The sequence below is a fragment of the Neoarius graeffei genome, chromosome 21 (genome assembly GCF_027579695.1).
Source record: "Neoarius graeffei isolate fNeoGra1 chromosome 21, fNeoGra1.pri, whole genome shotgun sequence".
NCBI lineage: Eukaryota > Metazoa > Chordata > Actinopteri > Siluriformes > Ariidae > Neoarius > Neoarius graeffei.
The window spans coordinates 41,098,902-41,113,645 of NC_083589.1; the positions used below are offsets into that span (position 1 = coordinate 41,098,902).

Here is a 14,744-nt window from a genome sequence, read left to right on the forward strand (position 1 = left end):
TGTTGCTAAATGTAATTGGAGTAGTTTAAGCGCACCACCAGAACAACCCTTAAGTCAACCAAGACTGCAATGTTGCGGAAGGCCGATGATAGAGGGGGTACGTGACCAGCGGAGTGAAATGATCACGCTGCATGTGGTAACTCGCTGCTCTCTCCTCCCTTCATCAACAATCGGTCTTACATGTTGCAAGAGTGCAAGTCTTTCTTGACTTCGAAAGTTGGACATTGTAATCTAATCCAAATAAATAGCAGCCTTTTTCAGAAATTGCAGCAGCTCATCTCATCTCATTATCTCTAGCCGCTTTATCCTTCTACAGGGTCGCAGGCAAGCTGGAGCCTATCCCAACTGACTACGGGCGAAAGGCGGGGTACACCCTGGACAAGTCGCCAGGTCATCACAGGGCTGACACATAGACACAGACAACCATTCACACTCACATTCACACCTACGGTCAATTTAGAGTCACCAGTTAACCTAACCTGCATGTCTTTGGACTGTGGGGGAAACCGGAGCACCCGGAGGAAACCCACGCGGACACGGGGAGAACATGCAAACTCCACACAGAAAGGCCCTCGCCGGCCCCGGGGCTCGAACCCAGGACCTTCTTGCTGTGAGGCGACAGCGCTAACCACTACACCACCGTGCCGCCAAATTGCAGCAGCTAAATATTTAATTCTTTGTGTAGGCTATTTGCAATGAGTGTAGTTTTCTGGGAGTGAATGTTGCGCGACAATCGAGAGAGGTTGCACACGGAAGCGCAGATAGCCTTGTAGTCCACGTTACACTGCCAGCAGACAGCGCCTCTTCATTTCACGGTAGTGTTTCTTTTGCAACATTGTTATGTAGGCCTAGCGCAGCAGCGCTTAGGTTTTGCAACATTATTGTAACAATGTTGCAAAAGATAAGCGCTACCGTGAAGAGGCGCTGTCTGGCTGTGTGACGTGGACTCAAGGCTACTCTGCGCTTCTGGAGCAGCGGAGATTGTCAATGTGAACCCGTGTGCATGATCACTCCAGTTAGAAAACAACATTCACGGGAAATAGATAAAGTAGGCCTATTAAATATTCAAATGCTGCAATTTTTGAAAAATTATATTTTAATAACATCAACAGTATCGGTATCGGTAGTACTCGGTATCGGCAAGTACTGAAATGATAGTACTCATACTCGTATCGGTTTTCACAAATGTGGTATTGGTGCATCTCTAGAATCTTACATGTTTTTTATTTTTTTTTTAAATAAGCCTTTGTGCTGTCGTCTTTGCTGTACTGAATCTCAGATTTTTGTAAAGGGAGTTTAGTTTTAAGAAGACTTTTGACCATCGGCTATTTTTAATTTTTCTCTCTCTCAACAAAGGCATCAATGCACTTCTGTAAGTCACTCTGGATTAAATGCTGCAAATAATATACTCTAATTTTGATAATGCTGGGTTATTTCCACATTGGTACTTTCATTTATTCACAAAAAAAAAATCATGATGCGGGTTGGTACCTGATACCTGGACCTTACTTTTGAGAAGCACTGGTTTACTTCATGTCCCTTCTATCTGATGTTCCTACTAACACTTTGGAAAGCTTGAACTGAAACCATCTAACAAATAAGTTGTATGAATGAATCTTATGGAACTTGTAAGTTATTGCATAGTAAGTAGTCCTACTTTAAAAATAAGGTCGTAAGGCACTTTCGGACTAGAGAAACGTTTTTGTAGTTTATATAACCGTTGGAGGACGTTCTCCCTGTTTCATGTGTCCGTGGTTCTTAGATCACTGTTTTGAGGGGCTTTTTTCGTGCCTATTTCAGGGTAGGTACTTCTACAGCACAAAAGAAACCATGAGTGATTAGTCGTACATGAGCCAATGAAGCATCAGCAACTGCTGTTTTTAAAAAATCTGTGTAAAATGTTAGTCATGTAAACAGCTCTTTATGTTAGCATTAAAAATGGAGGAAAAAAACATGGACTAGTGGTCGCATTCCTATGCAAAGGAGGAAATGCAGTGTGGGGTGGCTTTTTTTTTGGGGGGGGGGAGACATGTCGAAGCAAAATAAGAATCTTAGGTAGCATTACCCGCTAACGTCATGGTAGCAATCTGGCTTATGTAACTTCACCATTCTTACTCGTGTGTGTGTGTGTGTGTGTGTGTGTGTTCACTGCTTCAGATGGGTTAAATGGGCACAGAGGTTAAATTTCACTGTGCGCTTAAGTCTGCTTGAGTGTACGTGTAACAAAGGCTGCTTGACTTGGCTTGGTGGTGTGAATGCAAACGGGGGGGGAAGGCCCTTGGTGGTATGTAGGTCTCAGGGGAGCTTCCCAGTGGGATGATGTTCTCAATACGTACCTAGAACTGTTGGGTCTGAAAGAGCCTAGAGAATTTGAGTCAAGGCTGACAACAGAACGGATTGAAAAGAATCTCACATTGACAGATCCCAGAACGGTTTGTGTGAAATTGCTAACATTTTACAGGCCAACATGGATATGACAGTCAAAGATATTTTAGAAAAGTGCATAGTTTTGGGTCAAATATAATGGCAACTAAAGTGTGACACACACTACTCCTTTGTTCAAGCCATAATACTCCTGTTCTGCAAAATGAAGACATGTCAAAATGCAAATATACACAAATGAAATACAGTTTTTCTTTTTCAGATAATCAAAACAGGCAGTCATGTCTGACTACACTGGCTCTTTGAATGATGTTTCCAGTGACAGTTTTTGGGAGGTAAGATACACTCATGCACATCACACTTTTCATTTGCAGTTACACAGGTGACATGACTGTTATTTTTGTCTCTTTCTCTGCGGCCCAGGTTGGGAATTACAAACGGGCTGTAAAGCGGGTAGATGATGGGAATCGTCTGTGTAATGACTTGATGAACTGTATTCACGAGCGAGCTCGCATTGAAAAGGCATACGCACAGCAGTTGACTGAATGGGCCAAGCGCTGGAGACAACTGATAGACAGAGGTGAGGATCTTCTTGAGCTGTAAAGGCCAATTTATGCTGACAACCCAGTCCTCGCAGACAGCGCCGCAGACAGCGTCTGCGTAGCCCCCCCACCTTCGCAGACGCTCTGCGCGCACCTCCCAAAAATTGTGACCACCGCAGAAGCCTCGCAGACAAGAGGGCTCCGATTGGTCCACTCTACATCCGCTGTACACGTACTTCCGCTTCCCTACTTTCCCGGTTTGTTTTGTTTTCACTACCGCCATTTTTAAAAACACGAGCGAAGATGGAGCAGCACGAAGAGCGGTTGATCGAGGAAGTGAGGAAGTGTGTACATCTATACGACTCCAGTTCTAGTCATTATAAGTAACCGGAGGATAAACACTCCACTAACCACACCCACCAACTACTCCTAGCGATTTCACAACTTCACGCCCCCTTGCGTTGTAGCGGTGAATAACATCGCGCACGCCTATTACTCCCCGCTCAACGATAAATTACAACTGTCTGCGAAAAGCTATCTGCGAAAGCCTTGTCGCAAGAGCATGCAGAGGCCTTAAGAAATGGCTGGAACATTCCAGACAGAAACCCATTAGTCATAGCTACTCCCTCAGCTGTTTGGGTTTTTCTTAGGCTACATCCACACGACAACGGCAACGAGATTTTTTTTTTTTTTTAAATATCGCGTCCACATGGGCAACGGATCAGTAAAATATCAGGTCCATATGGCAACGCAACGCTTGCTGAAAACGATGCAATACACATGCCACACCACTACGTGCGCTGTAAGACGGTCCCATCGGAGACACCAGAACAATAGAAGAAGTAGGACGCGTGCGCATGTAACGGGTTTATTTTTTTCCACTTGCCATTGTGTGTAGTGGTGGGGAAATTCTGCGCTGGCCCTTTAAGAGCGCAGGTAGTTATGGGAACTAGGCGCTGGCCTCTTTCAGTTCATTTTGGAAATGTAAGCGCTAATGTGTGTGTGAACATTTTGAAAAGCAGTCTTATCCAATAAAAAAAAGAAATTCAAGAAATGGTTCAGTTACTTGTTTATTTAAAAGAAAAGCTGTATACAAAAGTGAATGCAATGCAGTGGTTCATACAAAACAGTCTGTTGAAGGGTCTTCTGACCCTTTCCCCTCTGCCTCCATTATAGTCGGGTAACTGTTGCTTTGTGTGGAAGGCTGTACTTTCTGTTCATCAAAGCAGGTGTAAATTGTCTGTCTGGCAGGTCAGTCAGGTTAATGTGTAAACAATTTCAATTTCTGTTACGAATGATGCGCGCGAGAGTGCTGCTTGTTCTAGTCATGTGGTTGTGACGTCATTGTAAACAAATCCGTTCTACTCATCCAGACGACTTCGCAACGGCGCCGTTGCCAGATTTTTTCACTCTGGAACCTGTTCTCAAAATATTTCGTTTTGGGGCACCCAAAACACCGGTGCCGTGTGGACGCCAGGGCGAAACGATAAACAATTTTATCAGATTCACCTGAATCCGTTGCCGTGTGGACAGGGCCTTAGAAGCAGTCCTCTGTTCTTCTGCATTAGATGTCATTGACCTCTGTATTGGTAGCATTGTTCTCATTCTACACATTGCTTGAGATATTGTACATCCTGAATCTGTGTACTTCATTGTGGTGGGGAAAATGAATTTTGGCAACTAACCGTTTTTTCCTCTTTGTCCTTTTTGCTGATTAGAGCCTTCGAGGCTGGGAGTGTAGCTCATAGTTAAAGCTGAATGATGAGGTTGGGCTGATTTTGATTGATCTGCTGTTATATTGCAGGGCCTCAGTACGGGACAGTAGAGCGGGCCTGGTGTGCTCTGATGATGGAAGCAGAGAAGGTCAGCGATCTCCACATGGAGATAAAGGGTGTTCTCATGAGTGAAGACTATGAAAAAGTGAAAAATTGGCAGAAAGATGCCTACCACAGGCAGATGATTGGTGGGTTCAAGGAAACGAAAGAGGCTGAGGATGGCTATCGCAAAGCTCAAAAACCTTGGGCCAAGAAACTTAAAGAGGTACAACACAACAAGGCAAACATAATATTGTTTTCCCCCAAATGGAAAAGTTTGACTGGTCTCTTACAAAAGACCGCACGTTTTTAAAAGATTTCTTTGACCCTTTTTGGCTCTTTAGTTAAGATACTCACTGTGTTTTTGTTTAATCCCTATCTCTCTGTGACTGCATGATTAGTGAAACAAAAATCACACCGCAGTTAACAAGTCAGGTTTTGTATTAATTCATCTTTCAGTAGGATTTAGGAAACTTGAACTCATCTCTCGTTATCTGTAGCCGCTTTATCCTGTTCTACAGGATCGCAGGCAAGCTGGAGCCTATCCCAGCTGACTACGGGCGAAAGGCGGGGTACACCCTGGACAAGTCGCCAGGTCATCACAGGGCTAACACATAGACACAGACAACCATTCACACTCACATTCACACCTACGGTCAATTTAGAGTCACCAGTTAACCTAACCTGCATGTCTTTGGACTGTGGGGGAAACCGGAGCACCTGGAGGAAACCCACGCGGACACAGGGAGAACATGTAAACTCCGCACAGAAAGGCCCTCGCCGGCCACGGGGCTTGAACCCGGACCTTCTTGCTGTGAGGCGACAGTGCTAACCACTACACCACCGTGCCACCAGGAAACTTGTGTATATATATATATTTTTTAAGTCAGGGTAACCTGCTCTTTTTTTTTTTTTTCCCCCCCATTCTCTCCCCCGCAGACATGCCAGTTCTCTCATGTTCCCAGTATAAACCCAAGAACCAGTGACATTAGGTGATTTCAGACCAAACTGGTCTAGAGACTTGTGCCCCTTTTCCACCAAAGCAGTTCCAGGGCTGGGTCGGGGCCAGTGCTTAGTTTGGAACCGGGTTTTCTGTTTCCACTGACAAAGAACTGGCTCTGGGGCCAGAAAAACCGGTTCCAGGCTAGCACCAACTCTCTGCTGGGCCAGAGGAAAGAACCGCTTACGTCAGCGGGGGGGGCAGAGTTGTTAAGACCAACAACAATAACAAGACCGCGAAAGATCGCCATTTTTAAGCGACAAGAAGCAGCAGCTGTACAAACGCGAAGTCATCCATTATTATTGTTGTTGCTGCTGCTTCTTCCGTGGTGTTGTTTTTGCTTCGATATTCGCGCCAAGGTTTATGCAAACGTAGCGACGTAACTGACGTATACAGCGACGTAACTGACGTATACAGCGATGTAATGACATGGCTTCCCTTGGCACCGCGAGCTATGGAAAAGCAAACTGGTTCTCAGCTGGCTCGCAAGTTGAACGAGTTGTGAATAGGGATGGCGAAAACTAAAAAAAAATCTTGACCGACCACCGAGCCTCATTAGCCGGTTAAAGTCGGTTAACCTATGAGTTTAAACAGGGATGCAAACGGCGTGCCTTTTGGCGGATGCCACCTTTTTCACGGCTGAATCGTGCAGATCCGATGATTTTTTTTGGGGGGGGGGTTGGAGTGTCTGAATAATTTCATTAGAGTAAATTCTGTGTTAAAATTACTAAATGAGCAAATGCCGTTACCGTCCATGAAACATAGGAAGTATTTTTTTTAAAGATATTTTTTTGGGCTTTTTTTCACCTTTATTGGATAGGACAGTGTAGAGACAGGACAGGAAATGAGTGGGAGAGAGAGATGGGGAGGGATCGGGAAATGACCTCGGGTCGGAATCGAACCCGGGTCCCCAGATTTATGGTATGGCGCCTTAGCCACCTGAGCCACTGGACTTCAATGGACTTCACTGTTGGTCCATTTGTCCATGGTTTTTATTTTAGTGTGCGCTTCTTTTTCTTTTTTTTTTTTAATGGAACAGCTGTTTGTTTACACGGCTAATATTTTACACAGATTTTTAAAAATGGCAGTTGCTGGTGCTGCATTAATTTGTGTTCAACCTATCAACATGCACTTATGTCTGGACCAGTCACTGTACACTTGCATCACTTGTGGTTCCTCTTGTGCTGTGAGAGTATGTTGAAGTAGGAGCTAATAAAAAGGTTCCTCAAAACAGCATTTTAAGCATGCCGATTGTCCTCAGTTCCTGCCATGCAGACACAAAAAAGCAGGAACTTCCTCCAACAGTTCAAAGAACTATGAAAATGTTCCTCCGATCCGAAAACACCTATTAGGGGCATGTTTTTTTTTGATGTAGGGATTACACAACTATTAATTTTACACTCGTTAACTAGTAATTCAAAAGAGTAGCTGATTCGTCTTTTTTTTTTTTTTTTTCAATAGCTAAAGCAAAAACTTTCAGGATATGTGTATTTTTAATCTTTTTTTTTTTTTTTTAAAGTACAACCAAGAGTGCATCAATGTGCATGTCACTTAACAGCCACAGATTTTTTTTTAATCCTATAAATATATTATAGTATTTAAGGACTTGCCCATTTTTAAAATGCATTCGTGTGGATGAGCTCATGCCTCAGCTAAAATAGTTGATTAACTGAGAGGAGGAACATGCATTGCAGAAATTCCTGATAGCTTAGTGATGGATGCAGTGTCTGGGCAGTTTATCAAACTCCAGTGTCTGAAAGGGTGGGTTTCCTAGCTATTCAGATGTTGTACAGGCTGAATGTATCTGTATCTCTCAGGAGATAAACTTCTCAAGCTCTCATAAGTTACAGAACTTCTGAGTATTTGTTCCATTCTACTTTAACTGATTTTACTACTTGAAGCTGTTTGTGGGACCCCCTTGAGATCTTTTATTTGCAAATATCAGTGGGTTTTTATGTACTAATTTACAGGTTGTGGTTTCCTGAGTGCCCTTGTGTGGTCAGGCTTAAAGCAGATACGCAGAGCCTTTTTATTTTTAAATAAATTTGAGTGGATAGTATCTCCATCCTTGACTCTTGTATGCTGCATAAATGGGGAATTTAAAAAAATATATTTTTGAGAGTTAAAATCGACTGCAAAGTTGGCATTCGAGCTGCCCTGCTGAGCCAGCCAGTCCTGAGTGCGTGACATCGCAGCAGGAACCGGTTTTAAGGCCGAGGCCTTTGACAGCTATAGACCAAAGTCATATTAATAAAAATTTATGGTGAAAGTAAGAAATACCATTACTGACTTGCTCAACTAAGACTGATTTGACTTCATTGATTGTGGGTTGACTCACATTAAAACAGGATAGGTGTTATAACTTATGCAACATACATGCATGGATTTTCACTGATAAAACGTAAAAGGGTAATTAAATAATCAGATGAACTGAGACGATCACATTCTGAAGCAAATTAAATCTTATACCAGTAACTTAAACGCACAATACAAGTTAGATGTATTAATCTAAATGCAGGTAAATGTTTTTTTTTGTTTTTTTTTTTTTTTTTTTTTTTTAGTCGGCGCTTACCCGTCTGTGTTCTCGCTTCTTGAAGGCCGATCTTGTGGCCGATTTTGTTTTTGAAACAGTCTGACTTTCAGTTGTTCGTTCAATTCTCCGTTCATTCACTTCTTCCACATAAGGGTGAGATGGCAGCAATATCCAGTTTAGAAATAAGACAGCTGCTCCATTCATTCACTTTTCATACTGTGTAGTCTGCCATTACTGCTCAGCTCAGGCAATTACTAAAGGGCCCATGGCATGGTGGTTTGTTGATGCTTTAAATGGGCTCGTGGAGGCTTCCGGATGTTATATCCGCAGCCTTTCTCGAAATGAACCCTCGGTACGTAGATATAGCCTCCTGGAAGAAAGCCCCATTTCAGCGCTTTTCCCAGTGCGTCGTTTTGCTAATGAGAAGCAGGAGGCGGGGAAGGATAGACGGTGGGGGTGTGCCATGGGGGGAGGGGGAGGGGCTGCCGTCTGCCTCCCAAGCCGGCCGAGAGCGCTCCTCGTCGGGCACGGCCAGGCAGGCGAATGCCCTGATCCGTCCGCCCTGTCTTAAAAAAAAAAAAAAAAAAAAAGGTACAACTCGAGCCCATGGTAAAACTGGGACTTTGTCATTTTTTCCCGCCTGAGGCCCATGGTAAAACTGAGCAGTGGGACTTTGTCATTTTTTTTCCGCATGAGGCCCATGGTAAAACTGCACTTCCAGGAGGGGCTGCCGTCTGCCTCCCAAGCCGGCCGAAAGCGCTCCTCGTCAGGCACGGCCAGGCGGGCAAATGCCCTGGTCCGTCCGCCCTGTCTAAAAAAAAAAAAAATGGTACAACTCGAGCCCATGTACCTGGCTAACTGCAGGAAGCGGTTAGCTGCACAGCTAATGTAGCCATTGCTAGGCTAACGCACCGATTTTACAACACGGCAAAACGACCAGTTATACACTTACTTGTTCGGTGTTTGTTGCTGATGCGGCAGGGATGCTTGGCACAGACCCAGGCTTCAGTGACAGTTGATGTGCAAAACCTGCCCTGCTGTCCCAAGTTGTGGAAACGTTCATCAGGAAAATGCTTCTGACAAACATACACCGTCTTAGGTAGACTCGACGGCGTATTATTGAAGTAAATAAAATTAAGCCACTGCGTCTTCAGGGGCTCTCCCGTCGGCAGTAAAAACAGACTCCTTTCTGTATTGTCACATCCATGTACAGTGCAATTTCCATGTTGTGTCTTCTATGGGCTCCTCACTACAAAATGTAGTCATGTGTTCTGCACATGCGCAGTAGGCTTGGTAGGACAAACAGCAACTTTTGAGTTGGGAGGGCAATCCATACAGTGGGTGGGAATCCAGAGGGGGGGGCGTGGGGATCATCTCCCTTGCTGACGTAGGCAAGGGAAGAGTTTATCAACGCGCCGTTTTGATGCGCCATTCTCAAATGTTGGGCATAGTTTGGTTTTCACATTATGAAATTTCTAGCCACTGGGGTGACTTAAGAAGGTCAGAGGAACTCATTTTAACATTAAAAAACCTCAGAAAGTGAAAATTTCATGCCATGGTACCTTAAAACCCGGGACGGAATGGGATGTCACCGGTTTTAGCAACAACTGCGGGGCGGTCACTGCCCGAGCGATATGTCCCGTCCCGGGTTTTAGCAACAACCCTCAGCTCACTCCAGGAGGACTGGTGCAACTGAACTCACTTTTTTTTCTTTTTAAATAAAATAAATACTTTCCTTTTTCTTGTTTTCTTTTCCTTTAATTGTTGGTACTGCACCCTCTTTCAAGACGGGCTTATAGCCAACGCTCAGCAGCTCAGAGGTCTCATACGAGTCCTCAGTAAAATGTGCAGAGCAGAAAAGAGACCACTTTGTAGCTGCCCAGTGTGCCCATGAACTTCTTGCAAAACGCATCCAAATCTTTGCAGTTTGAACATTCTTGGGCCATGAATGCAATGTAAATCCACCTACTGTCATGTTGCTGTACTAGCCAGCAATACATCTACGTGGCATGGCGATAAATTGGCTCAAAATGGAGGATCGGAGTTGCAGTCAGCTCTGTGTTTTAGTATAGCGGAAATGGCGATGAGACCGAAAGACTTCCTGCTGTAACGTCAACGTCATTCAATCAGACCACTACCTATATAAATCATTTTAATCGTAAAAAATTACTCTAGATTTATTGTTAATGCTTAAAACGCTTCCTGTGCCATTCTTGAGGTCTCAAGGCATTCATAAACGAAAGTGAGGCCATGGCTCTGCGTATATGCTTAAAACATTGTTCTGTCCATTCCAGCAGACACTGTATATAAACTTCCTGTTACCTTTTGATATACACGTGTGTTAGTGCAAAAGCACAGAAGACGACACACTTTCAGAGTGTGCTTTTGTTTTAATGAGCACCCTGTCCCTGTTTCTTCAGGTGGACTTGATGAAGAAGGCCTACCACACAGCCTGCAAGGAAGAAAAGTTGGCTACCAGCAGGGAGAACAACAGCAAGATGGAGAGTAGCAATTCTGAGACCCAGAAAAAACTCCAAGACAAAGTAGAGAAGTGCCAGCAGGATGTACAGAAGGTGTGTATGTGCATGTGCAGGCATGTTTAAAAATGTGTTTAAGACAATCAGGTGAATCGTAGTTTGATAAAGGCTTCCTTTTTAATCCTAGTGATTTTTTTTGATGTTGTTTACACATTGCACCATGTCCTAACTTGGTATTTACAGTTAGTTCAAGGACAAAAATGAGCAAACTAAAGCTGCCACATTTGTTGAATTCAAAACGTAATTAGTTTATAGATTTAATATTTCAATGCACTTGGCTGTATAATGCCATAAATAAAGTGAACATTACTGATTGCACTTCACTGTGCATTTGTAAGGTGAAAATTAGTCACTTTCTCAAGTTCACAAGAAAATAGCATAATGTCTATTATTATTATTTTTTTTTTAAAGTTAGTTTTACTATTTTTAAATTTAGTTGCTAAATTTTACTTTCATTAAGCTCACTCCATAGGGTAAAAAATAATGGTATTGTATTAATGCACTGCATGTCCAATAAAACACCATTTAAGATTCGGCTATAGAAGTGACTCCAATTAGTTGAAGTAGTTTTTGGTTAATGTTGGCTGATATGGTGCCTGTTGTTCACATTGCTGTGTATGTGGAAAAATGGAATAGAAGACGTTATGTAATGTAATGTACTGGTTTGAATGTGTTCGCTGGATGCATCAGACTAAGGAGCGCTATGAGAAGGCCCTGGAGGACCTGGATAAGGTAACACCTCAGTACATCGAGAACATGGAACAGGTGTTTGAGCAGTGGCAGCAGTTTGAGAACAAGAGACTGCATTTCTTCAAAGAGGTCCTACTGGAGGTCAAACAGCACCTTGACCTCTCTACCAATCACAAGTAAGAGATAAACACTGCTTTAGGCCAGCCTTATACCGTACTTGACACACAAGTATGTTCATTTTCATACGAAGATGTTGCATGGGCGCTGTTCACATACTCGCCTGTGTACGTTTTGTGTACCTGGAGCATTTAAGGCATAGACAAAAGAGCAGGTCAGGGCTGGGGGAAAAAAAAGCCCTCCAAAAAATTAACTAAAATTCTTCTGTCAAGCATATTTGTCTCTGTGGAACAAAGATTTGTAGCCTAGAGCTAAGCACTTGTGGTTAAGATTTAAAAGGCAAGATTTGTCATTTGTGTTCACTGCTTATCGGGAATTTTGTAAGTAAATAATTTTGTGTAGCTGTTCCATCACAAATGTTGGGCAATAAAACAAAGAGAATTGTTAATTAAAAACAGGCCAAAGAGGAAAAAGTTCACAAGACTGCAGGATACGCAGGGTAACACTCGCTTGCTCTTGCTGCCTATAATTCTGAAAAAATGCAGCTTATTTTACCAAGAAACCAGAACATGTAAACTCCTCTGTCCTGAAGACTTTCTTATGCTGGGGAACTTTGCAAAGCACTATGACTGACTGTTATAAAACTCTTACAGCCAAGACTCTTTCCATGAATGTTAAAGCTGTGCTGTCATCATAAATTAATGTACACCCTCTGACCAATCAGATGTTTTACACTCTTGTGCAATATGTGTTGCTATGTATGACACTATGTAGTGTTTTAAAGTGTGGTTTTCATCACTCAGGTTCCAGGATGTGTATCATGCATTGGAGGACACGATCCAGGCAGCTGATGCAGAGGAAGATCTGAAATGGTTCCGTTCCAACCATGGTGCAGGCATGCCTATGAACTGGCCTCAGTTTGAGGTACACGCACACACCACATTCTCGTACTTCTGTCTTTGTGGGGACACTCATTGATATAATGCATTCCCTAGCCCCTTACCTTAACTATCACAAAAAAAAAAAAGCCTAAACCCAAGGGCGCAGATAGCACGGGGGACGGGGGGGGACATGTCCCCCCCAGATTTATAGTGACCCCCATCTGTCCCCCCCACCCACCGTCCCTATGTAAGGCGCCACACATGGGTAGAAAAAGTGAGGATTAATGTTCCGTTAGTTAGACTAACTTACACTGCAGCACAAAGTTGAAATGGCAGCAGCAGCAGCCTTGTCAGTGATCAATCCACATTTTCCCCTTCTTGAATCGGTGTAGGCTGGAGCAGATCCTTGCAGAGTTGGGAAAGCAAGGTGTTCATTTTCCACGTAATTCTCGGTTAATAACACTGCACAGCTCATCCATTTGATAGCAGCGGTGTTTCTGCTGCGACTAATGGTGCGTTCAGTTGTACTTGTAAGTCGGAAAAGCATTGAAATCCAGCATCTCCCAGCATAAACGTTGGGGTTTTCGTTTCATTTCATTAACTGGCCATTTTTTTCGAATTCCATGTTCCATGATGTCCCAGTTTTTAAACTGGGAAGCGCTCAGTTCTGAGGTTATGTTGCTCGGCGCTCCAAGTTCCGACTTCCAATGTAAATGTAACGCACCATCTCGACCCCGGGGTCCTAAGGGGAGCTGGGGACTTTGCCTGTCGCGGTAACCATAGTGATCATAAACAACTGTCTAATGACCGAGCTGGTGATCTTTCTGCCACATTAAGCCAGAGAAGAGGGGAAAAAAAAAATCAGTGTTTGTTTCAAGAACCAAAAGATGTAAATATCCTTTGCCTGTTGCCTTTCCCAGATGTGACAAATACTTGTTTTGTAATGTTGAGTAGCTAGTCTGATAATAATAAGAAGGAATTTGGACTTACCTGAAGTAGGCTAAATGTAAAATAACAGCATTCTAGGCTGTAGGTGAATATCTTTTAATGTTGTTATTTTTATGTATAATGTTATTTTAGTAAGCAGCAACTGTTAACTGAAATTGAGATTCAAGATGTGAACATTGTCCTCCTGGCCTGCAGGCAATCCCTGGTGGGGTCAACAATGAAAAAACAAAAAACAATTACAGCGTTTTTTCAAAAACCGAGCAATACCATTTACACAAAATGGAATCATTTGCTGACAGCTCTGCGCCCCTGCCTAAACCTAATTCTAACCTAAACCCAAAACTAAGTCTTAACCCTCCAGCTAAAATGTTTTCGCTTCCCAGAAAGATCTTGGCTCTATTGGTTTAAAAAAAAAAAAGTATTGCTCCTCAATGTGTGTGTGTGTTATTGATCTATCTATCTGTGATATTACAGTTGCGCAAAGATATGAAGTTTATCTTTGAGTGGTGAATGTATATATTCATGAGTGAGTGAAGCGAAAATGTTTTCAACTTGAGAATATAAACTTCATATCTTCATGCCACTGTGTAATGTTCTTTTTTAACACACATGCACAAAAAATATGCAAGTTAATTAAAAATTTTAATTTTGAACCAATTGACCATTTCAACAATGTGCGCCGAGTCAGTGGGAAAACACTGGGAATGACCTCATTGGAGTGAAATGTCACTCCGATCCGCAGTGTATTTTGTATGAAAGATGCAAGTTTTTCAACATGTCTTCAAGCTAACGTGTGGTGATTCCCCCCCCCCCCCCCCCCCCCCCCCCCCCCCCCCATTATACAGACAAATTCACAAAGTACCCAAACTTATCAAAGCAATTCATCAGTTTCCTCATGAGTGACAGTGATGTCATGGTTTTGGTTCTCCATTTCCTGGATGTAGCTCGTGTGAAAAATGAGTGGTGCATTTCCCAGTAAAACACTTGTCTGATTTGATTGATTTAATTATAATGCACATACTGGAGCAAAAGCAACTGAATGCACTAAACTGGTCAGACTTGTATGTTTGAGACACAAAAAGTCTCTAATCTCTATAGAGTAGTTACTTTGAGTAAACTTTGTTCCATTTGTAACAGTTTGTAAGAGGTCCTTGTGTTCAGAGTAATTTTTATCTTTCTGTATCATTTGAGCTGCAGGAAGAGAGAGAACCAGTCTGTCAGGATTTGCCCTGTTGTGCACATTTTAGTTAGAAATTTGCATCTGTTTTTCTTGAGTGCATAATGAATCGATCTCTTTCTT

The 14,744-nt window shown here is 42.9% G+C and overlaps 1 protein-coding gene across 2 annotated transcripts in view; it reads left to right on the forward strand.

The window, feature by feature from the left end:
- pacsin2 (protein kinase C and casein kinase substrate in neurons 2) overlaps nt 1–14,744 on the forward strand; it is a 54,674-nt gene that overhangs the window by 25,956 nt on the left and 13,974 nt on the right. For both annotated transcript variants that reach the window (XM_060903129.1, XM_060903128.1), the window contains exons 2-7: nt 2,645–2,717; nt 2,806–2,962; nt 4,729–4,964; nt 10,692–10,844; nt 11,499–11,674; nt 12,419–12,539. In XM_060903129.1, coding sequence (XP_060759112.1) covers nt 2,664–2,717; nt 2,806–2,962; nt 4,729–4,964; nt 10,692–10,844; nt 11,499–11,674; nt 12,419–12,539 — 897 coding nt within the window. In that variant the 5' untranslated portion in view covers nt 2,645–2,663. The remainder of the gene's footprint in view (nt 1–2,644; nt 2,718–2,805; nt 2,963–4,728; nt 4,965–10,691; nt 10,845–11,498; nt 11,675–12,418; nt 12,540–14,744) is intronic.